General features: G+C 41.0%; 1 protein-coding gene across 13 annotated transcripts in view; it reads right to left on the bottom strand.

Moving 5' to 3' along the window:
- EHBP1 (EH domain binding protein 1) overlaps positions 1-26,344 on the bottom strand; it is a 313,842-nt gene extending 287,498 nt beyond the window's left edge. For 9 of the 13 annotated variants that reach the window (XM_067565219.1, XM_067565226.1, XM_067565228.1 and 6 more), the window contains exons 1-2: positions 26,034-26,239; positions 24,566-24,986 (exon numbers count right to left, since the gene is read on the bottom strand). In XM_067565219.1, the coding sequence (XP_067421320.1) occupies positions 24,566-24,669 (104 nt within the window). In that variant the 5' untranslated portion in view covers positions 24,670-24,986; positions 26,034-26,239. Of the gene's footprint in view, positions 1-24,565; positions 24,987-25,406; positions 25,540-26,033; positions 26,240-26,269 lie in introns of those variants that run through there. The other 4 variants (XM_067565221.1, XM_067565220.1, XM_067565223.1 and 1 more) reach the window with 4 other exon arrangements.
- Between the last annotated feature and the right edge of the window lie 40 nt (positions 26,345-26,384).

The following is a 26,384-nucleotide window of genomic DNA, read 5'->3' as shown; positions in this document are numbered from 1 at the left end:
TCTAATTTGGTGCACATGATGGATGCAACAGGTGGTGGAATTAAGGTTGCAAAGGCAACCCTTAATCTATCATTTCCCAACTTTCGAGAGCTTTACTTTGCAATCTGAATAATGTTCTTTAGATACAGATTTCTTCAAATATAATTATTTATATTACAGTAAAGCATTGAAAGCCCACTGAGATCACTGCCCCATTGTGTTAGGCAGAGTATGAACACATAGTGAGAGAGAATCCTTGCCTCAAAGATCTTTCAATCTAAACAGATGGGACAATACAGAGAACTGAGGCATACTGAACTTGCCACAAAGGAAATTTATGACAGAGCTGGACATTAAACCCAAATCCCTGAGTTCCAGTCCAGTACTTTAACCACAAGACCATCTTCTCTCTCTATTGCGGTAGTACTGGGTAATTCACAATAACCAAGAACAGACCATTAAAAACAAATACCATACCATCCTTTTCAGATAGCCAAATGCCCAATCCTGCTTTAGCCTGATGGTTACCTTTATAGTGGCAGATCTTGGCACCACACTGTTTTAAAGTTACTTCTACAACTAGACCAGACACACTCCTGGATGTGATCCAGGTTTTTTATTAAGTGGATTTGATGTCTCGCAAGCTGGATTCCAATCTTGAACCATTAGATGAGGCAAAGGATAAGAGTGTCAGAGCCCATCTTCATCCTTTCAAGTGCATGGCTTAAAAGATTAAATAATTTTGTCTCACCCTAGGTTTCAATTTTAGTTTAATTTAAAAGCATACGTCTGGTTTGAAAAGCAACTCTCTATGAAAACAGGAAAACAGAGGGGTTGACTAAAAAGGGGACTGACAGTGTTTGTTCCTGTAGCAAAATACACATGCCATGTAATGACCTAAGCTTAAGAAGTGCTGAGAACCCTCAACTTCTACTGAGCAGATCCTTCAAGGATCCTACATCATTTAAGTGAACGGCAAAACTCCCATCAGCTTGAATGGCACAGGATCAGGCCATAAATGAGGACACACAATAAAACATTTTATTTTCAAGCTTCTAAGAGAGCATAACAGAGAAGATTAAATAAAACAAACACAAATTAAAAGTGACAATTTTAAATGATACTATTTCCAGTCAAAGTTTAAATATAGCGAGGGGGTAATATAGCCCTGAATCAAGGGTCATTCTCAAATTAACCAACAAGGGAACAAAGAATCAATCTTGGGGGAGAAAAGCAATTATGTATAGAATCATCAGTAGGGACAACAGAAATACGTTGACACTCGCAATCCTGGGATTCTGCAAATTTATGTTTTCTATATATTTTATCATATGCTGCAGAAAACTAAGCTTTCATTTTAAAAAGGGACATTTAAAATTTTTAATATTGTTGATTTTGAAACATCCCAATCAAATACAAACACAAACTTAGCACTTCAAAAGGAAGGCGATATTTGTTGTAGGGCTTGTCTACACTTGGAAATTGACCAGAATAGCAATTCCGCAGTATTTCCTCATATGGATGCTTATCTTCTAAAACAAAACAAGAGTGTCTCTTCCTGGTTTAGTTTAGTGGATGTGTGAAGAATCCCTGGAAGACTGCTCTACCTGATGTAAATTAGATCAACCCAGGACTGGAGGATTCCTGAAGGTGCCTCCCACCATTAAGATAATTCTGAACCCCTCATTCTTCTCCTCCCTCACTTCAGTTAGGTGCTTTACTTCTTTATTTTGTCTCCCCACCCCAACTAACACTTCCTTTTCTCCCCATTTAACATAATTGGCATAGAGACGGTGTATGTATTTCATTGCATAGGTCTCAACTGTTTACCATTTGGAGCTGATGTGCAACTGTGACATCAAAAAAGTCCAATCAGCCAGTAAAAATCTCTCTCAGCAATATACATCCACAGCCTTAACAGACAAATAATTACATTAGAAACAGATATAAACATACACACATATTTGCACCCATAAATACTGGTAACTGATTTTCTTACAACCTTGGCCTTCAAAATCAGTTATAAAATGGACTCTTCAGGAACAGAGCTATTTGAATGGTCAGAAAAATTGTTTGGCAGAAGAAGACTCCTATCACATTAAGGGAGATTGTGAAGGATTTCTTCTACCTCTTGAAGATTTTAAGGAGCGACAGTAGAGAACTGGCTAAAGTTCCCTCACAGATTCCTATCTTCCCCTAATCCTCATGGTTAAATTATAGGGGTTAACGCCATGATTTTATAGCTTTTCATCTACATGATAACTTTACAGTAGATGTGACTCAAATTCCAAGTAGAAAAATAAAATATAGGACAATTTTGTATTGATGCACCAAAAAAATAATAAAAATACTGAATTGGGATTTTTAATAAGAAAAGTCAACAATCTTACAGATAATTTTCCAGCAATTCTGGTCATAAATGATGAGCGAATATCCACATTGGTGCTACAGAATAGATTCAGTTGTAACTGAGCTTCATCCTAACAACTTTATTTACCAAAAGTCTTCCCATAGATTAGCACATTCTTTTCCTTCGTATATAGCACATTCACTTCTATATAAATGCCTTTTAAAAAAAAAAATCACAACTCACTGGTACTAAACATACATCTTTCAGAATGCATGACTGGAGGTGAAGCAGACACGTTGAGCAGATGCCTCTTTTCTCTAAACATTATACACTAAACATATCCTGGGATAACAGTAAACTGTGTTTATACCCCACATGCCTATTGAATGGAAGTTCAGTTCTTCTAATATTTGCATTTGCCAATCTGTTAGTGCCACTGGAAGAAAAAAAAAAAAAAAAAAGTTGTACCTGTCCAAGCAACATGTGCTTAGAAGCTAGTCTCAATCCATTTTCCTCCCCACTCAACATTTATAGATTAGTGAGAGGCATATTGACTCTTTAACAAATATCACCTCATCAAAACAAGGAGTAAGTAAAATCTTGTTTCAGGTCCTGAACCAATAACTGCAGATGTGTGATTGTGCAGTCATTTCATTTCCTTCTTCAGTTCTCCTAGTTTACTTTACATCACCTACCCTGCTCCACATCAATACATTATTTAGAACAGAATTTCCACTCTGACTTAATATGAATGCCAAATAACTGAATTAAAAATTCTTGCAACTGACTCCACTGGTTACATGATTTTTTTTTTAAATGGAACAGTTTGCCTATTTGCATGTTACCAATTGCACTTGTATTTTCACTTCTTATTATCCAGTACTGCTATCACAAATTTGCACACAAACAATTCTTCTCTGCACAGAAAATATAATAAAGCTTCCGAAGCGCTGATTACTACTCCACAGAAACTCTGCCGTTTCCTGTGTTCCACAGTTTTTGGAATTTCATCCCAATTCTTCAGAAAATCCTCTCTTCAATGACATGAAACAGCAGAATCTCTTAGCCTCACTTGGACCAATTGTCATAAACAGAGTAGCCATTAAGTTGTGGAGTGTGATGTAGGGAACTTCAGACTGCATGCCAAAATCCTAATATAGAGGTAAGAGAAAGTATGGTCTCGTGGCTAAAGCACTGCACTATGGTACAGCCAATCTGGATTCTATCCGTGGCCATGCCATAGACTTCCTATATGACCTTGGTCTAATTCTCTGTGCTTCAGTTAAACAGCTATAAAATGGGGATACTAATTCTTTCCTATCTCACAGGGATGTTGTGAGAATGAATTAATTAATCTACAAGGTTAGCTCTATGATTTCTGCCCATAGAGTTTCTTTGCTGTTTATTTTGATACAGATTTCTGTAGCAAGCTGCTCTTTTGGTTATATTCACCAGCATCCCACAGATCCGGGATCCAGTGTTTTGTTCTTGAACATGTATTTTTGAAGAGGAGCCAAAGATGGAAGAACAATGCAATGAATGGGTGAGGTACAGATTTAAACTCTCAATTTATTTTTTTAGGCACACACAAAAAAGTCCATTTTCTCCCCCAAACAGAATTTTTTTTTGAGGGGGAGTGGGAAAGAGAGGATGGGATAGAATGACAGTTGGAGGCACTGAAAAACAATAAAAAGTGCTAGGTTAGAAATCTGAAACAAAAATGTACTGTGGCGGAGAATGAAATGTCCAACTTCTGCACAGTACAGAATGTAGGCACAAAACAAAAACAAAAACACTCAAGTGCATAAAATTGCATCAGTAAAACTACCAAGTCTCTGAGATCTACTTTTACCCCTTTTAAGCTACTATAAAATATCTGATGTAAGGAGTAAAATGAAATGTTTCTTTTTTTAAACTAACGATGTTGAACAGTACTTAGTACCTAGTGGAGACAAATCTGGCAATAACTACAACCAAAAATCCACACTTTTAAACACAACTGTCTTCATCCAGTCTAGAGGGATAAGCAATCAGGTTAGTTCGCTGGTTTTCTAAAATAACTAAAGGTGTGATTTACAACCAATTTAGTTATTTTGGTTCCATTTACCATTTAGACAAGCCTAAAGTAAAACGGTTCTAAATTCATGGTACAAGTTCTTTACCTCCACAATATCCTCTGGCAATGAGTTCCATAGTCTAGCTACCTGTTGTGTGACAAAGTATTTCCTTTCATTAGTTTTCAATTTGCTGAATTTCACTGAAGCCCTCGTGTTTTGAAACAGGGAAAACAGAAGTGTACAATCTACCTTCTCTACACCATTCATTCATTATTTTATGTACTTTTATCATGTCCCCCTTAGTCTCTTTTCTAAAGTAAAGTGAAGAATCATTCTCTGAATCCCCTCTAATTCTGCAATATCCTTTTGGAGATGGGGTGATCAGTACTCTGAACATAGTATTCCAGATGACGATGAACCATGGATATTCAGGATAACATAATATTTTCTTTCCTCTGTTATCCTCTCTATCCTATTCCTTATGCAACCTAACCTCTTTTGACCACACCTGCATACTGAGTAGCAGTCTTCACTGAGCTATCCACAATGCCCCAGTCCTTTTCATGGATCAGTACTCAGCTGCATTCAGGTTTTTACATCTAAATAACATTAATCTTGCCTACAAGTAACTGAGTACAGAACTGTGGGCAATTGGGAGGAGACTTATTTGTGCCTATATATCTAGGTACCAAAAGGGAGGCTAGCTTTAAAAGATACAGCCTTAAGTGACTTGCCCAAGGTCACATGGGAAGTTCATGGAAACCTAAGAGTAGAACCCAGATTTCCTGACATTTACTGCTAGACCATACTAATATGCATAAAAAGTAGACAGGATCTTCGCTATTAAGGTTCTGTCTAAAACACCTACACAGAGCAGCCTGTATGGAACTCCATTAGTCCTCTTTGGATGGATGAATGTGTTAAGTTGACCCTGCCAGAATTTATTTACTTTATTAACAAAAATAAGTTTTATTATGGATCTCAGTGGTGAGGAGCCAATACAGCTGTGGAAGCAGGTGTCTCTTTTGCCTTATTTATTATCAACAAAATTGTCATTTAACTTTTGTTTACATGGCGGAAAAAGAACTCTGATTTCATATCCCAGGTTAAGCTTCTAGTGTGTGCTAACATGAAAAAAAAATTAAAAGGAAACTTGTAAATGGCACAAATGCAATATTGAAGTTAGCAACTATAGAGAGAGAGACCAAGAATCCCACAATGTCATTTGTATAAAAAGGCACTTTCCTGATTAAGCCACATTTGAACATAACAATCAATAGCACATAAAACAAAATATAAAAATAGGGTTTTTCTCTCTTATACAAGTGTATATCTTCATTAACGGACAACAAGGAGAAAGAAGAGTTTATGGAATATTACTTATAACCTTTTCACATTAACCATTTTGGAACATGAACGATAGGAGTCACAAGTCTGAAAAGCAATGTGTGCCGAGACCCACTGAAATCAAGAGGACTCCATGTAGGTTTTAGGGGTCTGCCTGCAGAGATTGCTTTGCAAAACCGGGACCTTATTTTGGATTGAACAAAGCTTTAACTGAGGATGCCATACATGGGGATTGTAATTTTATTTACAAGGTTATAAACAAATTTAAATAAAACAAGTGTAATTGTACTCTAAAATCATCCTTTCAACAGCACATGTGAAAAGAATTTTTTTTTTTTTTTTTGAAAAATTCATAGAATCATAGAATATTAGAGTTGGAAGGGACCTCAGGAGGTCATCTAGTCCACCCCCCTGCTCAAAGCAGGACTAACCTCAGCTATATCATCCCAGCCAGGGTAAATTCATTTGCTATTATTTTTCTAGTTACATCTTAGAGGCAGAAATACTTAAATATTAAAAAATGTGGTTTATCTTTATTCAGTGCAAACAGAATCTCTCAGAAACAAAAACAATTTTTGTACTGGTATAACTATTTCAGTTAGGAGTGTGGTGTTTGTTTTTAAATCTAAATAGCATAATCCTACTATGAATGCAAGTTATAAAGTTGCCTTATACCAGTATAGTTTGTTCCCCTTCCCATAGGGGAATACCGGTATAAGCACTTTTATACTGGTATTACTGCATCGACACTAGGAGCAGGGCAGCTGTACCACTTAAACTATGTCAGTATAGTAAAGTGGTACAACTTTTGTGTGAAGCCAAGGCCTGAGCATATGCATTGTATGTATGATTTGTTCTGTAAAATGAAGCCTGACTGCTCAGTACACTATGAATTCTTCCTGTTTTAACAGAATGGACATATTTTGGCACAAGAGTTAGGCTTAGCCTATGTTCATACAGTAGATTTGTCTCTAATGATATTTGGTTACAGGTATCAGGAATTATTTGAGAAGGCATTTTAACAGTTCTGCCCCTCTCAGGCGAGCACCCTAACTACTGTGCTATAGAGTCATACTAACTCTTTCTCTGGCCCAATTAATATTTAATTATTCAGTTATTTAAAGTGGAACAACTTCAACCAAGATTGATGGAGCCAGACAGAATATTCCATGGCCCAGTGGTTAGGGCACTCACCTAAGAGGTGGCAGATCCCTGTTAAAAATCCCTTCTTCTCATCAGACTGGGGAGACTTGGATCATTGGTCTCCTACATCCTGGGTGAGTGCTTGAACCACTGGAATAAAGATTATAAGGGACATCGTTGTCGTCCGCCTTCTCTCCCCCTCCCCTCGGTTGTTTTGTGTAAAATTAGGCAGTGTCTGAGTACTCCTCCCAGATCAGCTCCCCGCATGCCATTTTGGCAGGAGTGCCTATCTTTCTCTCCCCTAGTTTGTGGGCCACTCTGGGGCTTCAGCTGGAGTAGGTGTCTGGGTGTCTAGAGAGAGGCATTACTGCGCATACTCAGAGGCCAAAACATGGGTGCCCAGGAACTTTTCCAGCCAAAGCTTAGGCACCGAGAGAGTTACGCACCTACAGGTTTAGGGAGAAGCAGAGCAGAGGTTTTGTGGATTGCAGTGCCAGTGCCTAAAACCAGGATTAGGCACCTAACTACCTTTGTGGGTCTCACCCCATGTGACTTGCCCTAAGTCACACAGGAAGACTGAGGCAGAGCCATGAACTGCACACAGATCACCCGAGTTCAGTGCCTTAGCCACAAGACAAGTCTCACTCTCATAATCAGTGTCACAATTGTTTCTATAACCTAAGGTGATCTCCCTACTTGTGAATGCCTGCGAATGGTTTTCAGTAGTAAATCTTCTTTGCAATTGCACTTGACAGTCTAAACTTTAATGTAACAAAGATTGTATTCCAGAGTTACCTTTGATATTTGCAAGTCTGAGATCTAGTAGGATGCTGGGCTCCTGCTGCTTCATAAGAAAAGCTTTGCCTATTGCATTCTTGAATGTGAACTAATGCCCCATTTGTCAGGCATGCAGAGATTTACCCAAAGCAGATGTGATTGTTTTACTGGCTCCCTGATGCGTCTCCCTGTCCAGCCCAGACTACCACCCCCTCAGTCTCTAACCAGTCCCCAATGCTTGAGTTCAGCTCCCAGCCAGTCCATGTTCCCTGGCTACATTCCCATTCACCGGCTTTGGCCCTCAGGTAGGCCTTCACCTTGGCTCAATAAACACCTCGGCTCCCTGGCTCCTGGTGTACTTACCACTCCTCTTCTAACAATATTCTGAGTGATAGTGGAGGGTGAGAGAAGCAGGAGAGAAGACGCTGATAAGTTTTTGTATGCAATATTGGTGCTGCATTTCTTTAAAGTGTACATTCTTTACAAGCACTTCTAAGCACACATATTTACAAAAATTACTTTGCAATCTGTCTACAATTCAAGGACAGTGAGAGCTGCTGCACTGAAGTCTACTCCAATGGTGATACCCTGTCTTAAGAGACCCCCATGTAACAGCTAAGCCTTTTTCATTGTGTCCAGTACAATTCTGCTGGGCCTGTAATTAAAGGCCACTTTTAACAGGCAATCAATGGTCACTCATCTCTTGAGTTCACTTACTTAGAACAGGCATCACTGTACTCCTGAACCACACAATGGATGTTTACAGAACTATACAGTCAGGGTAATTCACACTGGTCCTGCAAGAAGCAACCCATACACCCCAGCAAACAGCCAAAGTCACTGGGTTGATGTGTTCGGGTTCCGTGTAGAGGAACCCTGCCTTCAGGCCATGGAACCCCATCAGAACACCGTAGGCTCCTGAATTCTGCAGCAAGTCCTGCATTTTGGCCTCATTTTCTGCAGAGTGGGGCTCCATGCAGCACCAGGGCTGAATATTCCAAACCATATCCTCTTCTTGTACAGCTGAGCACTCATGCCACTGCCAGGAAGCCACCAGAGCAGTGGGATGAGGGAAGCAGGGGCAGGATTTGCCCTTTGGTAGCAGCAATAGCCTTTTCTGTTATGTATTACTAGTACCCAGAAACGCCTTGAACTGCGTTCACATCTCCATAATTGGGAATGGCTCCAGTACTTCTCAACGACCAATGCCAGTTTTCTTACTCCCAGCTGAAAGTCCCATCTGCTGATATAGCGCCACCTCCTGTACCTTTTATACCGGTCCCACACCCAGGAAAGACAAAAGGCCAAAAAGTGTTTGGCTTGAACAAGCACTAGGTCGTCAGGAAGAGAGTTATGTTGAGATGAAGACAGATGAAAAAACAAGAGATGGTGGGGACCATCACAACTGTTCTCAGGCATGTTCTGTTACATGTTCGAAACATTTATTTTTGCTTTCAGGTCAATAAATATGTATCTCCAACAGCTAATATAACTTGTCTTAGAACAACTGTGCAATCATCCAGTTTCTAACATGCATTCATCGCACAATCATGACTTCCTTTGTCTTAAACTATGTCCTATATTCTCCCTATCTACAGAAATTCCCACAGGAAGGAGGGGGATGAGTGTGCCAAGAAATTTCAACATGCTGATCCTTCTCTCCATGGCAGATCCCTCCTACCATGATTGAAAGAGGGACCTGAGATCTTCAAGGAAATCCGGTTCCAGCTTGCCAGCTCCTAAGGCAGCCATGCAGACAGTGGGATCTTCCAATCTGCTGCTTAATCCTTGGGCCACTCCTGGCAGCATGACTCACTCTGGAGCTACACCACCAGTGGCTCTCCCCTCAACGAAGGAAGGATGTTCAAACTGTGGAGTGGGGGTTATGTTGCAAGGAGTGGGAAATCGGAACACTTTTGAGGGGCTTCTATAGGCTAGCTCTGTGAAAAATTGCAGCATGGACACTGTGGCACAGGCTAGCCACCCAATAAAAGCCCACCTGACCCCCTGGTTACCTAAACTGACCCAACATAACGTGTGTGAATTCAGTATTTCTCTTCCTTCTGTAGAAAAATTGGTGCCTTTAAAAAATAACGTTCTTTCTGTGTTCCACCAGCTTCCAAGCTAATCTCCAGGCTTCTTATAAAAGTTTGGTTGCCCAACTCCCCAAGATGATAACTACCTTCAATTTTCTCCTGAGCTAATAGTAATTTACTGACATCAGTACAGTTACAGTACTCATATCTTGAATCCACATTCGGGTGGCTACCCCACGCTCCTGCTCATGCCCCAACATCCATGCTGCTACTTTGAGCACACTAGCTTGAGCAGAGCTAGCACCCAGGCTGGGAGGCACAGTCCCACATGCAGTGCAGACATACCCTTACAGGTTTTCCTATACTCTCAAGGGAAAAGGTTCTATAATTTTGCTGACCTTACCATTAACAATGAATCAAGGCAGAGCCCTGCATATGACATTCACTATGAAATCAAGAAGCATTTCATGATGTCTGTTCCGCTTCTATAAAAATATTTTAAGACAGTTTTATTGAATGTAAAGAGTCAGTGTTTTTTCTGGGGGGTAACAGACTTTCAGCATTTAGTGTTTTACCAAGGTTCATTCCCGAGAATAGGGTTGGGCCCTGAGCACAAAATCTCATTCTCCTGTCCCCACTCCCTCTGCCAAGCCTTTGAGACAAGCTGGTGTAGCTGTCCTTAGTGCTAGTAACCTTATCAGCACTGCTAGATTTACTAGAGGCAACTATTACTACTAAGGCTACAAGCACCAAAGAACTGAAATAAACAGGTCACCCATGTATCTTTACTGTCCTCCCTTCCAGTGCACCCCTTCTCGGGGCATTGACAGGGGAGGCAGGCAGGCTTTGGTTAACAGCTGTGGATCACAGGGACGCAAGACAAACAGATTTAGCATCCATCCACTCCAAAACCCAGATGACATGAAAAGATCTAAAACCAATATAAAAATACCCCAATCGTGGGTCAAAAATTAATTTTGCAAACACAGAAAACACCCCAAAGTCAGAAGATGGAGGATATTAAAATTAAAATGCCCTTGTCAAACTGAAGACATGGCACATTAAAAACATAGGTGTACTTTGCTTAAGAAAAAGGGCTGCTTACATCTCTTATGGAGTGGGGCATTAGAAAAGATGCATATTATACATTTAATTTGCAGCTTTTAAAGGAAGGTTATTTCCAAGCTGAAGTTGTGGGGAAAGTATTAGTTTGGAAAAGGTATTTCTTGAATATATTCTCCAATTCTCTCAAAAGCCCATACTTTTGTTGTGGAGCAGCTGCATAATCTCTCCTAACAGAGATTCCTTATACTGAAGTTTTACTGCCATGGACTGAAAAAGGCATGAGGACAGAAGTAACAGAGGAGATTCCCAAACTTGCAGTAGCATAGATGCTGAGGCTGCTTGTAACATCGTCTCCAACTTCTTCAGTTCTTAGTCAGAAACCTCCATGATTTAACCTGTCACAAAGAGAGCTTTCTGAACCCAGTAGTTTTACAAGTGCTCTTGGGTGCATTTCCATGCAGATGAAAAGGCAAACAGCATGTACTATATGCAAAAAGTCCACAGGAATAAAAATACCGTTAGTAATGGCACAGCCAGTTTCAAAATTGGACTCAGAAAAGACATGCAGATGCTGGAGATTATAAGGCAATTGTTCGAAGGGATGAAAAGTGATTTGATCAAGAGAATGCAAAAAGCTATTAAAAGACAAAGGAAGTACCATCACAGAAGATCTTTAAACTGTTTATTGGTGAGTAAAGGAAAAACTAATTTTTGCATGAAAAGGGTAAGAGGGGTTCTTTATAAACTAAAGTTACTGATAATGTGAAACAGGCTATATACTCCTCAGAAACTAAGACTAATGAAAAGCTAGACACTCCTTGGAGTTTTGTGCGACTAGAAACTAAACAACAGAGAGAGGCAGGCCTCTTCTCTTTTAAGCATCCTTATAAATCAACCTGATCTGATACAGAAACTGAAGAAATAAACCTTGCTATGGGCTAGATTTTCAAGACGAGCTCAGTTCAAATTAAGACACCAAAGCAAGTGGCCAGATTTTTCAAAAGAGAGCTCAACTCATTTGGTGCAGAGCTTTTTTGAGCATCTTGCCATAAGCATCAGTCAATTTTTCGTTACCCCATGCAACTAACGTTCAGGTTACCTATAGGAGCAGCCAGGCCACTAATTCCATTTTTCAGCAGTGACTAGCCGCCACCACCACAAAAATCCACACAACACAGCACAAAATGAAATAAACCACACACCTGCTAATATGGCCAGAGTTATGGCGGTCGGGAGCGATGAGGCAGACTAGTCATGACAAGTAGAGTGGACAGTATTACGCGACATCTGTTAAGGCTTATACATTACAACTACATTGGTCACAGGTTAGCGCCGTGAACTCTCAGGTTACTGATGCAGTTCCTTATCTGAAAAGAACAGAAAACTGCTCTGACAGTTATTCTCTATTATTTAAATCTCCTTCTATGCCCTTTGATAAACAGAGAGATTCACAATTTATTAATGAGCTGCCACCGAAAGTAAAGGAAGTTCATGGTGTGAATTGAGTGGCAGTATACATTGCACTGTCATCCGTAGTAACATGCCAGATTCTCTAATTACTTATTTCAATATGGGTTTTTTTTTAATATACTAAAATAAGTAGGTATGCAAAGAAGTTTTCCCAGGCAGATTGTGTACAGGATTGCCTTGCTACTTATCATGAACTGGTTCCTTGTTTTTCAAAAGCAGGATCTGGGTACTATAACTGTACCGGTGTCAGTAAGCAGTTACTGATAGCTCAGGAGCAAATTAAATATAATTGTTATTTTGGGGGCACTGAGCAGCCAGGTTTGAAGAGACGGTAGGTTAGCTTGAAAGCTAATGGAACACAGAAAGTACACGTTATTTTTCAAAGGCACAAATTTTTATATAGAAAGAAGAGAAATACTGAGTCCACAAAAACATATTGGCTGCTTATAGTAAGTTATTTTAAATGCATCACAAAGAATGACAGTAATATATTGAATGTGTTGCAGAATAAGACCATAATCCTGTTTATCCTCAAAATCATTAGTATTTAGGGTCCTGCAGATCCCACAATTCAGTAGCTGTAGAATCCACCCTGGCTATAGAGTTGTGCTCTGAAAAATAGGATTTGTTTGTTTGTTTTTGTTAAACGAAACATCACAGTTGTGAAGAAAACGTCAACATGTGGCTATAGGCAGCCTGAAATACTAGCTCTGAGAGGTGTGAATGTCTTAGTCATCTCCATGAGTTGTGAACTTGGAATCCTAAAGATGACAACTGAGACATCAGTGACACTGAATATATATTTCTGCTAATTTTAGCTTGGGCCAGTCCTGAACTCCCTGCAATGCCTCCGTAGGTACCAACAGTCCCATAATTCAGCTGTCAAAAGCTCTAGCTTCCCACCTGACAACTTCTTAAAGTACTGTTAATACAAGAGTGTCTTATGTTGGAGACTGAAAATGTTAGGAAAGCATAAAACAGGTAGTGCTGTATTCACCATATCACTTATTTGCATATTTACTGAAAAACTTCCATTTTTAAAAATTGAATTTGAACAGCTGCAGAATTTCTAGTCTCCTACAGAGGGCCACAGAACATAGGTACCGGGGGGACAGGAAACTTTGATGCTGTTCCACAGTAGGGCAACAGCCTGCTGGAATTCTACTCCACCATCATGGGAAGGAAGACGCACACAACCCGAGTCACTTCGTATACAAAGAAGAACACTTCACAGGCTCTTAAGAACAAACAGGAAGAAGCATTTACCAATAAACAGATAAAACCCCTATGATCCAGGAGAGTTCCCGAACAGAGAAAATTTCTTTATTAGGGTAACTAATGAATAAATTAATCAAAATGACCAACCTTGCTCTTACTATCCTTACTCATATCAAGCTATGAAAGAGCTTGTTATGAATAAGCCACAAGCCAATTAAAAACTAGTTAAAGAAACAGACTAGCACCATCCAGGGTGAGCAATCTGAGCCCCAGCACGGTCATAATTCATTTTACTATTCCATGAAACACTGAAAGGGAAGGGAGAAATCTTTAAACTCACTGATATCTGGATAGTTGTCAAAGATTATTGACAGAGAACCCCTCCCCCCCACACACACACACTTAACTTTATGCATGCATCGAGTCATAAGAATGGCCATACTGGGACAGACCAATGGCCCATCTAGCCCAGGATCCTGTCTTCCGACAGTGGCCACTGACAGCTGCTTCAGAGGGAATGAACAGAACAGGGCAAACATTGAGTGATCCATTCCCTGTTGTCTATCCCCAGCTTCTGGCAGCATGAGGGTAAGGAGACCCAGAGCATGGGGTTGCTTCCCTGACCATCTCGGCTAGTAGCCATTATTGAACTTACTCTCCATGAATCTAATGCTTTTTTAAACCTTGTTGTATTTTTGGCCTTCACAACATCCCCTGGCAACGAGTTCCACGGGATGACTGTGCACTGTGTGGAGTAGTACTTCCTTTTGTTTGTTTTAAACCTGTTGCCCGTTAATTTCACTTGGTGACCCATGATTCTTGCCTTGTGTGAAAGAGTAAATATCACTTCTTTATTCACTTTCTCCACACCATTCCTGATTTTATAGACCTCTATCACATCTCCCCTTTAGCGTCTCTTTTCTAAGGTGAACAAGTCCCAGTCTTTTTAATCTCTCCTCATAGGAAAGCTGTTCCATACCATTAATCCTTTTTGTTGCCCTTCTTTGTACCTTTTCCATTTCTAATATGTCCTTTTTGAGAGGAGGTCACCAGAACTGCACACTGTAGTCAAGGAGTGGGCAGACCATGGATTTATATAGTGGCATTACAATATTTTCCTCTCTTATTATCTATCCTTTTCCAGATGCTTCCTAACATTCTGTTAGCTTTTTTGACTGCCGCTGCACATAGTTCTCTGAAAACATCTGTTTAATATCTCCAAGATCTCTTTCTTGAGTGTTAATAGCTAAGTTAGATCCCATCACTTTATATATATTGTTGGGATTATGTTTTCCAATGTGCACTACTTTGCGTTTATCAACACTGAATCTCATCTGCCATTTTGTTGCCTAATCACCCAGTTTTGTGAGATTCTTTTGCAACCCTTCACAATCTGCTTCAGATTTAACTATCTTGAGTCATTTTATCATCTGCAAATTTTGCCACCTCACTATTTACCCCTTTTTCCAGATCATTTATGATTAAGTTGAACAGTACCGGTGCCAGTACAGATTCCTGGGAGACACCGCTATTTACCTCTCTTCATTCTGAAAATGGACTATTTATTCCTACCCTTTGTTTTCTGTCTTTTAACTAGTTATTGATCGGTGAGTGGAACTTCCCTTTTATCCCATGACTGCTCACTTTGCTTAAGAGCGCTCGTCAATGGCTTTCTCAAAGTCTAAATATACTATATCAACTGGGTCCCCCTTGTCCACATGTTTGTTGACCACCTCCAAGAATTCGAATAGATTGGTGAGACACTATTTCTCTTTACAAAAGCTGCGTTGCTCTTCCCAAACAAATCATGTTCATGTATGTGTCTGATAATTCTGTTCTTTATTACTCTTTCAACCAATTTGCCTGGTATTGAAGTTAGGTTTACTGGCCTATAATTGCCTGGATCACCTCTGAAGCCTTTTTAAAACATTAGTTATCACATAAGTTAGCCTCCAGTCATTTGGTACCGAAGCTGAATTAAGTGATAGGTTACATACCACAGTTAGTATTTCTGCAATTTCATATTTAAGCTCCTTCACAACTGTTAGCTGAATACCATCTGGTCCTGATGACTTATTATTGCTTAATTTATGAATTTGTTCCAAAACCTCCTCTATTGCCACCTCAATCTAGTACAGTTCCTCAGATTTGTTACCTAAAAAGAATGGTTCAGGTGTGAGAATCTCCCTCATATCCTCATCCATAAAGACTGATGCAAATAATTCGTTTAGCTTCCCCGCACTAGCCTTATCTTCCCCGAGTGCTCCTTTAGCAACTTGATAATCCAGTGGCCCCACTGATTGTTTGGAAGGTGTCCTGCTTCTTACTTTTTTTGCTCTTAGTTTGTGTGTCTTTTGCTAGTTGCTCTTGAAATTCTTTTTTGGCCTGCCTATATATACTTTTACTCTCAGTCCTCACTGTGTTCAGTGGAACTACTCCTGCGCATAGAGTTAAGCACTCTCAACAAGTATTTGCAGGATCACAGCTCAATATTACTTGTAAAGAATTTTGACAAAGTTATATACATACACACAATTACCTACCATTTGCAAAACACTTTCTCAAAATAAAGTTAAGAAATATTTTAATTGGTATTTTAATGTATTCAATAAGACATACTTTCCCTCCCCACTCAAAAAAAAGACAGACTTATTTAAATAAAAAAACCTACCCATTACAGTGGGGTTTTGTTCCATTATATTTGACTGTAACCCACTTTTGTTCTGTGCACAATTTTTTTTTGCTATTGCTGGGAGACTGACTTAAGTCAAGGAATTTCAGTAATAAATCCTGTTTCTCAGAGAAATAAAACACAGTAACTCTTCATTATAGGCCCAATGCTGCAAAGACTTACAAAAATTAAGCATTGTGCCGAATAGTAAGTTGCCTCACTGATAACTGTAAACAATGCCCAGCAGCAGGTCTTTGTGGGATTGGGGCATAAGAATGCGATATTGACAATCCCAAGCATTCAATCAATGATCATGAGACAAGCCCACAAGAGTCAAGAGATTTTTCAATTTTTTTTTTTTTTTAAATCACACATTTTAAAGTCAGCTTCTAGGTTCTTTTTATTTGCCTTCCAACGTCACAGCCTTTAGAGTTCACATTTTCAAACCTTTCACTACAACCATAAAGGCTTTCATTTAAATATATAAATTTTTTTTAAATCATTACTTTAGGAAATAGGGCTTGAAGAAATGCACCAAATATCACAAGTCATGCAAAAAAAAATGCACAATGGAAATATAGTAAAGTAATCCAGCCATAACATTTTAAAAGCTGTACTGCATGGATGTTCTAAATAGTGGGTAGAAGGAACAGTGCCAAGAGAACAATATAATAATATTAAAGTCAGCCTTCTGCATCTTGCCAGCAAATCTATCTACAAAACATCCTAGCGAGAAACTAGTCACACCTTCCTACAGCCCACTCTCCTGACATCCCCTGCTCCCATATTTCTAAACTGTTTTTTTGGGGAAAATGGCATATTTAAAAAAAAAAAAAAAAAAAAACCACTAATTTTGATCAGGGGTTCCCAAACTGTGGTGCCTAGGGCCCTTCCCAGTGGTCCGCAGGTAATTCCGGGTAGCCACAAGGATGATGGAATGACAAGTAAGAGGTTTGAACAGAAACTGTGACAAGGTAGGGGGTAGAATAGGGAACAAAGAAACAGGCATTAAGGAGCCAGTGACTGGAAAGGGGTGTTGACAGGAAGCAACCAGGGGACCCAAAGGAGCTGCGCACTTGGGAACAGAGGCAAGAAAGAAAGGAGAACAGAGATTCAGAGGAGGAAGAGGATAGCTGAGAGTGTGAAGGCTGAGAATTGACTGATTGGAGAAGGAATTCATTTTGATTTGTTGTGAGAGGGGAAAATTGATTATTAACAGTTGATTGTGATGGTTGGTGGAGAACTAATTTTGATTTGAGAGCTGGTGAGGGTTAAAAACGGACTTTGGGAGAAAGATAATTAGAGAACAAGGGATAATTTTCATTGTGTGGGAGGTAGGAGAGCTGAACACGAATGCAAAGAGGAGAAGAATTAATTTGAGAGAAAAAACGTAACTTGTAACTGGGGTGGGAGGGCACAGGTGAGCCTTTCCCATGGAAGCAATTACAGTAGCTGCCACAGGGCTGATGTGCAAATGCAAATACAAGCAGGACCCAGAGCTCAAAAAGCGAAGTGGCTACACTAAAGTGGTCCATAACATGAAAGTCTTTAGGCATTCCTGATGTAAAGTGCAGACCGACCTTGCCCTGCCAGTTACTGAACAATCACAACCATACGCTCATCAGACTCCCACCGGTGGGCCCAATCCTGCAAGGCACTGAGCATCTTCCTTCACTTGACAGGCTCAGGCCCTGCGCAGGCAATCTCTGTTTCTGCAACAGCCAGTAAATTCCAGCTCTTTCAAAAACCTTCGGCGCTGAGAAGCTTGTTGGAAAGCAGAGACCGGAAGGCAAACTGACTAGAGTGAACTGTGGAATTTCAAAAAGCTTGAAGAATCTCTCTCATGCTCAGTAAATGCCAAATCTTACGTTCTTTCAGCATCCAGTTATGAAAATACCATGAAAGAGAAAAACAGATGAAAAAATTCAAGTAATGCTTCACTTCCCAGAGAAAAGAGAGAGGTTTTTCAGATGCAGGGACCACTCTAGAACACTTCTATTTGATCCAAAAATAGCTAGACACTTGTTGCAAGAAAATTAAGCCTTTAGTTAGTGCGGGCAGTTTGAGAGAGAAGTCTAATCACTTTAGAAATGTAAACGGTTTAGCAAAAAAGCTTAATGAAAGCAAAGAGTTTTATACAGATGGTGAAGGGTACCCTCTATATTGCAAGAAATAGGCACAATGAGGTGCATTAAGAAAGCCATTAAAGTGACACCCCTTACAGAGATCACTCAGGACAATAACTATGGCAGGGTGAGTGGAGCAGCCACCCAGGGCACAAAGTCAGCAGGGGCACAAAAATGGGGTGCTGTGCAGGCTCAGGCCCAGCAGCATAAGCCCCCTCCTGCAGGATCAGGCCCAGCAGCGCTGGCCAGAGCCCAAGGTGCTCAGCATCTCCCTCCCAGCAGAATCACAGGCCCAATGACCCCAGCTGGAGCAGGCTCTCTCCAGCATGTGGGCAGGGCACTGACTACACTGCTTGGTTCATAGGGCGCATGCTCAGTAACATATGCAGAAGCTGCTGCCCTCCCTGGGGAGGCATGGTCTGAGCAGGGGGAGAAACTGACTGTGCAGGGGTGTCAAACAGCTGGAAGCAGGGGCAGGAGAGAGGTCAATGGGCAAAATCAGGAGTGTGGGGGGATGCTGGAACCAGAGTTAAGCCCAGGGGTGAGGCACTGCCAGATGGTGGCAGAAGGCAATACCCTAGCACAGAGAGGCGGTAACAGTTACCCCAATGGGGCGAACCGCTTGTAGTGTTTGCGAAAATAGGGTCAGGGTAGAGCGGCTTTTTTATTTCCCCTCCCTCAGGGCAGTCCTGGGGCTATCTTCTTAAAGTCACAGGCATCCTAGGCAGGGCAGCTCTTCTCTATCTAGTATTATATTATAATATACTGAGGTGCTACCGGAGTCTTAATTCAGTGAAATATTTTACATACACAGTTTTTGGGAGATATGTCACACAGAGTATTTAAAAGAATCCTTTATCAGTTTATGCGTCTGCATAAAGTCTCCTAGCAGTTTAGAGATTTGTGTTATCTTCTGCTCTGATTCCCTGAATTGCACTCACTTTCTTGTAATCCTTTTTAAATATAGTTTTGCTCCTGTTTACTTTTTAATGTTACGTTTATTACTCTTAGCACTTCATCATTTACCTTTGTCAACAGTGTGCAGATGGATGTCATTGTGCTATTTGTTTGCATTAAAATATAAATTAAACATTGAAAATATTTATAAGTAAATAGTTGCTAGTATTTTTAGCAATGACACCTGTATTTCTAGTCTAATACTTATGTTTTTACTGTGATTTTTCATTCTAAATTTTTCTTTTTATTTTGATAGCAGATGTTTATTGTATCATGTGACTTCCAGTCTGACTGATTTCCTAGCCTGGTGTCAAAACTACTTCATTTTCATTTGATCTACCAATGGGATTGCCTTTCTCAACTGTTATTTTGCCTCTCAATCCTGCCCTTAGTGCTTTTCCATATGTCACTACTTTTGTGTAGAACTTGGTTCCCAAATATTCACTAAGGGCAGTGTACTATCTCACATTAAATCCTTCTCAAAGGCAAAAATCTACTGCAAGTTTTACTGAACATAAGAACAGCCATACTGGACCAATAATGGTCCACCGAGCCCCGCATCCTGTCTTCCAGCAGTGGCCAGTATGAGGTGCTTCACAGGGAATGAACAGAACAGGCAGACATTGAGTGATCCTGTTGTCCATTCCCAGCTTCTGGAAATCAGAGGCTAGGGATATGGACATCAGAGCAAGGGCTTTCATCCCTGACTATCTTGGCTAATAGCCATTGATGCACCTATCCTCCTGGAACTTATCTAATTCTTTTTTTAACCCAGTTATAGTTTTGGGATTGTCAGGGTTTTGTTAAAATCACATCATAATGAACACACATGTACAACCCCAAGATTTCTTGACACCCACCAAAATTAAAAAATCGTGAAAGTCATGATTTTTTTTTTTTTAAATAAAGATATTGGGTTCTTTTTATGTGCCTTTTTGTTCCTGAGCCTTTAGGATACAGGAGGCCCAGATCCACAAAAGTAGGAGCCTAAATCACTGAGTGACTCTTGGCCTAGCCTCATTCTTTTGCGGTTACCTCTCCAAAACAATTCATATTTACACTACCAAAAACAACTTGTTAACTCAAGATATGTCAACATACAGTCACCACAGTTAGTATGTCATTTGTGCACATGCCTACTTAGCTCCTTGTGTCAATGGTAAGTGTACTCACCAGCAGCACTTGCATGGATTCCAAATGTAGTGCACCATAGGTATGCATCAACCATCCATCACAATTTGCTGCCTCTCACTTTTGTCATCCTCTGGTCTAGGGACAGCAAATTGCGTTGGATGGTTATGCCCTGTCACATTTTGCTACCCTGGAGCAGAGTATGACAAAGATGAGAGGTAGCAAATTCTTCTAATTCTTGCTACCTCTGGACCAAAGAGAAAGGAAGAAAACTGTGATGGGGCAGCAAAAGAGAATGCATCATAGATGTCAGCAACTACTACCGGTAGCAACATCTGTCGGCAGCAGTTTTTGTCATTATATCCTGGCTCCCAGCAGGAGGCGATGGTTTTCAAACTGGGGGGCCTGTCTCTCTAGGGAGGCACACCCCACAGTTTGAAAAAAAAAAAACTGCTAAATGAAAGGCCGGAATCTGGGGGGGGCATGTGACCCCACGGTGTCTCTGGGGGGCGCAAATATGCTTAGTTACAGCTCTAAGGTCATTATTGTTTCGGACATAACCTCAATGTTCTTAACCGTGGATGTGTTCCCTCTGGGTATTAGGAAGAAGTGTTACAGAAGTATCCGATAAGAAACAATACATAAGGAGCTTAGCAATAGGTTTAAATCAACTCTAAGAGTCAGGCCTATTTCAGTGGAAGCTTAGTTATTTTATATATATCTCTCATGGTAGTATCTTGGGGACCTAGTTAAGACCCAGATTTCCTAGGCAACATATAAATGAGCAGAATAAAGACAGTCCTTGCTGCAGAGAGCTCACAGTCTAGGAGGATATCAGCAATTTCATTTATTATACACAATGGCTGACATGACTACATTTCAGCTGCTTGAACCAATCACACACCTACAGGTGAGCTTGTTTGGTTGGGTTCTTCCATGAAGACTGACTGAGCTAGACACAATCGAACACAGAAAGTCACCAAACTACTCCATCCAAAGGCACTGAACGCATTTGTGACTCAGAGAAAGAACAAGGTTTGCTCTGGCCACCAAGAGCAGTGAACAGACATTGTAACTATCTGATGGCAGTTCAGTGGCCTATATGAACAGGAGTTTGGTGTTTTCAGTCCAATTCCCACTGAATAAGTGTCCAGACCATGAAAAGCACACCACCACCATTTGTACTAGATAGACTCAGTAGCTGGGCCAAGGGCTGAATGAACATAGAGAATGAACTGCCCCCTCCCCACTATATGTGCTTCCTCCAGGTCAGGGCTGATGCACAGTGGCAATGCTACAGGGGAAAGCCTGTTCTAGGATAAGCAGAGGAGATCAAATGCCAGGGCTATCAAGCCAGCACCTTTTACATACACTAAACTGATGTGATTCATGTAAAAACATCAAGTTTTCAAGGTTTCTAGAGTCACAAATCCACATTAAAGATTTTTTTTTTTTTTTTTTAAATGTAGGGATCTAAATTCATGGCCTGATTTTCAGAAGTGCTGAACAGCCACAACTCTTAAATCTTCAGTGGGAATCTATGTCCTATTTGAGCCCAGAAAAAGCATGTTTGTTCAGTTAAACACCTGAAAGTAAGATTTTATAATGAAGTGCTAACATCTTTAAATATACCATCACAATGAATAAAGTGATCGATGTTCACCCTGGAAATAGCTATCTAGAATCATTAATAGCAGCAAGTATTAGAAACTACTCAGACCAGGAAAAGCAAGTTTGAAAATCCCTTCACTATGCTGGACAGATTCTGCTCTACCTAGAGATAATCCATTTAAAGAATAAAGCAGCAACAAAAGAGTGTTAGTGACCTTCCACGTAAACAGCATAGCTGCCAGCTTGAGGAGCAAGTGCATTCAGAGCACCACATGAAAATTCAGATCAAGAAAAACAGAAACAAATGAAGGTATTAGAACTTTGCAGGAATACAGTTACACAGTGCAACTGACCAATTACAAACCAATGAAATTCACAAGAGAAATCCATTTTTGGGACATTAAAAGAACATTATTTCTTCTTATCTTCAACTTGTAAATGAGCATGCTGACTGTTGAATTCACAATCTTTTCTCCCAGCCACATTTTGCTTTGGTTGTGTTTATGACTGCATGGTCATTTATGTTAAAATATAAATGGATCATTATTTTCTTACAGAACCACTGTATTGTTGGCACACACATTAAAATAAGACTTAGTGTTTACTACATTTCCCATCAAAGGGCACTTACAGCATGGACCTAAAAGAATATACTCTATCCCTTTTGCTCCTCTGTCACATCATGTACACATTAGGCCTGACTTCAAGAGGAGGCATGGGAGAGGCAGTTAGTTTCTCATATTTTCTGCTCTTTACACCTAGCCATAAACTCAGATACAAGATTGAAAAAAGGAGAGAGCTGCTCACCAGCACATAGAAATTAGTGTCTATTTCAGAGGCAGAGAAAGCTGTACTTACAAGAATGATAAAAATATTTTAAAACATTTTGTTTTATACAGAATTTCCATTTGTGGAAGAAACGTTTAATTTTAGATCTCATGCTTATGGAATATTTTTATCTTAAGATGGTTTCCTCTTTTTTAGAAAGTGTAGAAAAGAGTCTATAATCAAGTGACTGTCAGAGGTGGATTTGTTTGTTAAAAAGATCTGAAACATTTCACAACTGTGGTTATTCTAGTTACCAACATGGGCCCAGATCCTACAAACATTTACATCAGGGGTAGTCAATTATTTTTTGTCAAAGTATAGTCAAGGTCCAGACTCCATAGAAACATTTTTCACACTGCAATAATAATGATACTACTAAGTAAATAAAAAGATTTTGCAGTGCATTCAGAAGCGTCTGGTGGGCTGGATGTGGCCAGCGGTTTGCCCATTGACTACCCTGATGTTCACCTATAGGTAGTGTGGAATCAATGACACTACCCACATGAATTAAGTTATGTCAAACTGACTAGCTTAGCTTTGTTGTCCAAGCTAAATGCAAAGTAACAAGGAAGGACAAGAGTTAAAATAGGCTTGATACAGTAATTATGGGGTAAGATGCTATAGCCTGTTCTATAGAGGAGAACAAACTAATTGATCATAGTGGTCTCTTCTGGCCATAAAAATCTATTTTTGAGATTATTTTAGTTTTAATAATCTTTAGCGTTAATATCAAAAGTGCAGAGAAGGCTTTTAAACATAATTTTTAATTTGACAATGTTCCTCTAAGACAGGGGTAGTATTACGATTCAAGTAAGTTTGACTGATATTTTTAACAATTTAACTTCTCAGAAGCACTTATTCATAACTACTAAAAGCATCCAGCGCATGTGTCCATCTGGCCAACAAGAAGAAAAGTCAGAAACTAAGTTTTAGTTTGCTACAGGATGATTTACAGTGCCTGATTGTGCAAGTTTCCAAATACGCTCACTTCCCACTGACACTGCAGAATTGAATCCATTATGAATATGAAAAATAATAATGCAAGCCCTCCTAACCTACTAAAACACAACTTCAGTTTTAGGATAGTGTATTTTAATGTGATTTTTTTGGTCTTTGCATATTAAAACAAAAACACAAAAAAAATCCGTAGTTTCTGGTCTTCCATGCAAAACAAGACAAAAAAATTCTTATCAGCCCTCGATCAGAAAAGAGATGTGACTGGACCAGACCCATACAGTTAACTGCTTGTTGCAGTCTAGCCAGCTCTGAATGTGTCCCACTGGGGCATTACAGCATGAAATTCTTGTCTGACTAAGCAAATAACTTAAAATAATTCCCAAGGCTCTGTGTCCTCACTCTTCCCATCCAAAAGATGGAAGGGAAAAGAGAAGAAGTCTTTAGGCAAGAAAAGTTATATCTACCCAGAATAAAATAAGATACACCATCACTATTGAAAAGTGTGTCAAATCCCTGTATCCCTTTGATGTTACAGTTGGCTTATCACACTGATCTCTGAGACTTGTTGCGATATTTGGAAAAGTTTCTTTTAAAAAAAAAAAAATAAGGCTGCTAAAAATCAAAGTTGATATCTAATAAATGCACAGTCTAGTACTACAGTGACCACCTAAAATGATCAAACTAGAGTGCAATAATTAACCCCATGGGAGTAGAAGGCACTTGTTAATAGAGATCTGCACCCCACCCAGCTCCTTCTGCACTAGAGTGGGGAATCACACAGCAACCGCCGTGCTGCAGCATCAGCAACTCAGTTGAGCACTTCAACAGCTGACACTTCTTACCATTTCTTGGTGCACTCGACCATCAGCTCCTGGTAAGAAGCCACAAACTGGAACTTGGATGCATGTTTCCCAACACGTTGCAGTCTCTTCCAAACGGAAGCCATGATGACGAGAAAATATCAGAGTCCAACTCTCAGAAGCAGCTCTTGGATCTAGCAAAGCAGGTTTAACAGTGCATGTGCCCAATGCAAAGGGTTCTACATATAAATACAACAAAAATGATGCATAGGAAAGGGCTTGAGGTGATGTTTAGAATTCATGTTCAGTCTCTCCCTTTCACAGGGTAAATCCCAGTCTAGCTGAATGGCACCTTATTGGCTGGGAGCATGAGACATGACTAGGCGAGTGAGTGATTGAAAAGAAGTTCCCTCATGGAGTCATCATTCCTTCTCATGTGCTGGGGGATGTGCAGACTGCTGGACTGGAAAACAAAACAGAAAAGGGGAGAAACAGTGGTTAATGTGTTACACGCTATGATGTTGCAATTGTACGCATATGTAGCAAGCCACAGAACACCCCCATCCCCTCCCCAAAATAAATAAATAACTAAATAAAATAAAAATGCAGCAGCAATTTCAGGAATGCAAAGTCCATCTGGAAACATATCAGCACGCCCTTTTATCAGCACCATCAACAACAAAAAGTGCAGGTCAGGGCCATCCTAAATCCTTCTGAAGCTTCTCCTGGAAGCGATGCAGAGAGCAGCTGAGGTGCTGCCAATATGTACCCAGAGGGAGGGACCGGGAAGGGAAGACAAGTTCTTTGTCTTCCAGCTGATGACAAAAGGTGTAACAGTTGTTTCCTCCCCCCCTTTTCTCCCCAGAGGAGTGTGTGCACAGACCGCATGCAAGAGGGTGTTGAATGATGCTGTAAATGGTCATGCTAGAGGAGATGGAGAGGTGTCCTGAGCCCTGGCTGCCTGGGATCCTCATCTCCCTCTCTGCATCCTATGGACATAGAAACGCTTCTCCCTCCTGCAGGGAGAAATAAGCAACGGTGACACATGCCTCCTGCCTAGGAAAAGGGCAGAGACGTCCGGGCGGTGGGCAAATCCCCTCCTCCTGGGCAGGGAGCTGGGATCGGCTGGGTGCAAAGGGTGAAATCTCTCGGCGCTGGCAGGACACGGACAGGAGGCGGAACAAGGAAAGACGGCTGCCGTGCCCGGGAGAGGGGCTGGGATGAAACGGGGCGGGTGGGAAATCCCGGGGGGAAGGGAAGGGAAGAGGGGGCTCCTGGCGGAGCGCGGCCCCCGGGAGCCGTCTCACCGCCTCACCAGACATGTGTCACCGCTGCTGACCCCCGGCAATGACCTACCAGCAACGCCCGGCAAAGCCGCTCAGAGCCCGGGACGGAGCCGCCCGGGGTCGGGGCTGCAAGGGGGCAGGATGCAGGGGAATTCGGGGGGAGGGGAGGGCAGGGTAACCCAGCCGGCACGAGCAGCCAGGGGCCCAGCCCCTGCTCTGCCTACCTTCCTGCGGCTCCGCGCGCAGCGAATCCCGGCCCGGCTGGAGCGGGCAGCACGCGGGGCGAGCGCTGCTGCCCATTACTGCAGCAGCAGCAGCGGCGGCACCAGGGGACCAGCCCATTTCTCCGGGGGCCACATCGCAGAGCCGTGCACAAGCTGCTCCAGACGCCTCTGTCCCGTCCCCCCGCCCCGCGCCCCCACAAGGAACAATCCACGGCTCCCCGCGGCAGCTCGCTCACCGCGCAACCATCACCCGAACCCTCCGCCTGCTAGGAGCGCTGCGCCGCTCACCCTAACTCCCTTACTTCTCTCCTCCCCCACCCCCGCCGCGCAACCGAACATAGTCACTGCTCT

Source organism: Emydura macquarii, unplaced genomic scaffold (genome assembly GCF_026122565.2).
Source record: "Emydura macquarii macquarii isolate MOO-44397 ecotype Brisbane River unplaced genomic scaffold, CSIRO-AGI_Emac_v2 contig_2676, whole genome shotgun sequence".
In the NCBI taxonomy this organism is placed as follows: domain Eukaryota; kingdom Metazoa; phylum Chordata; order Testudines; family Chelidae; genus Emydura; species Emydura macquarii.
The sequence above is the reverse complement of the archived record's forward strand: the minus strand, read 5'-3'. Positions and strand labels throughout refer to the sequence as shown.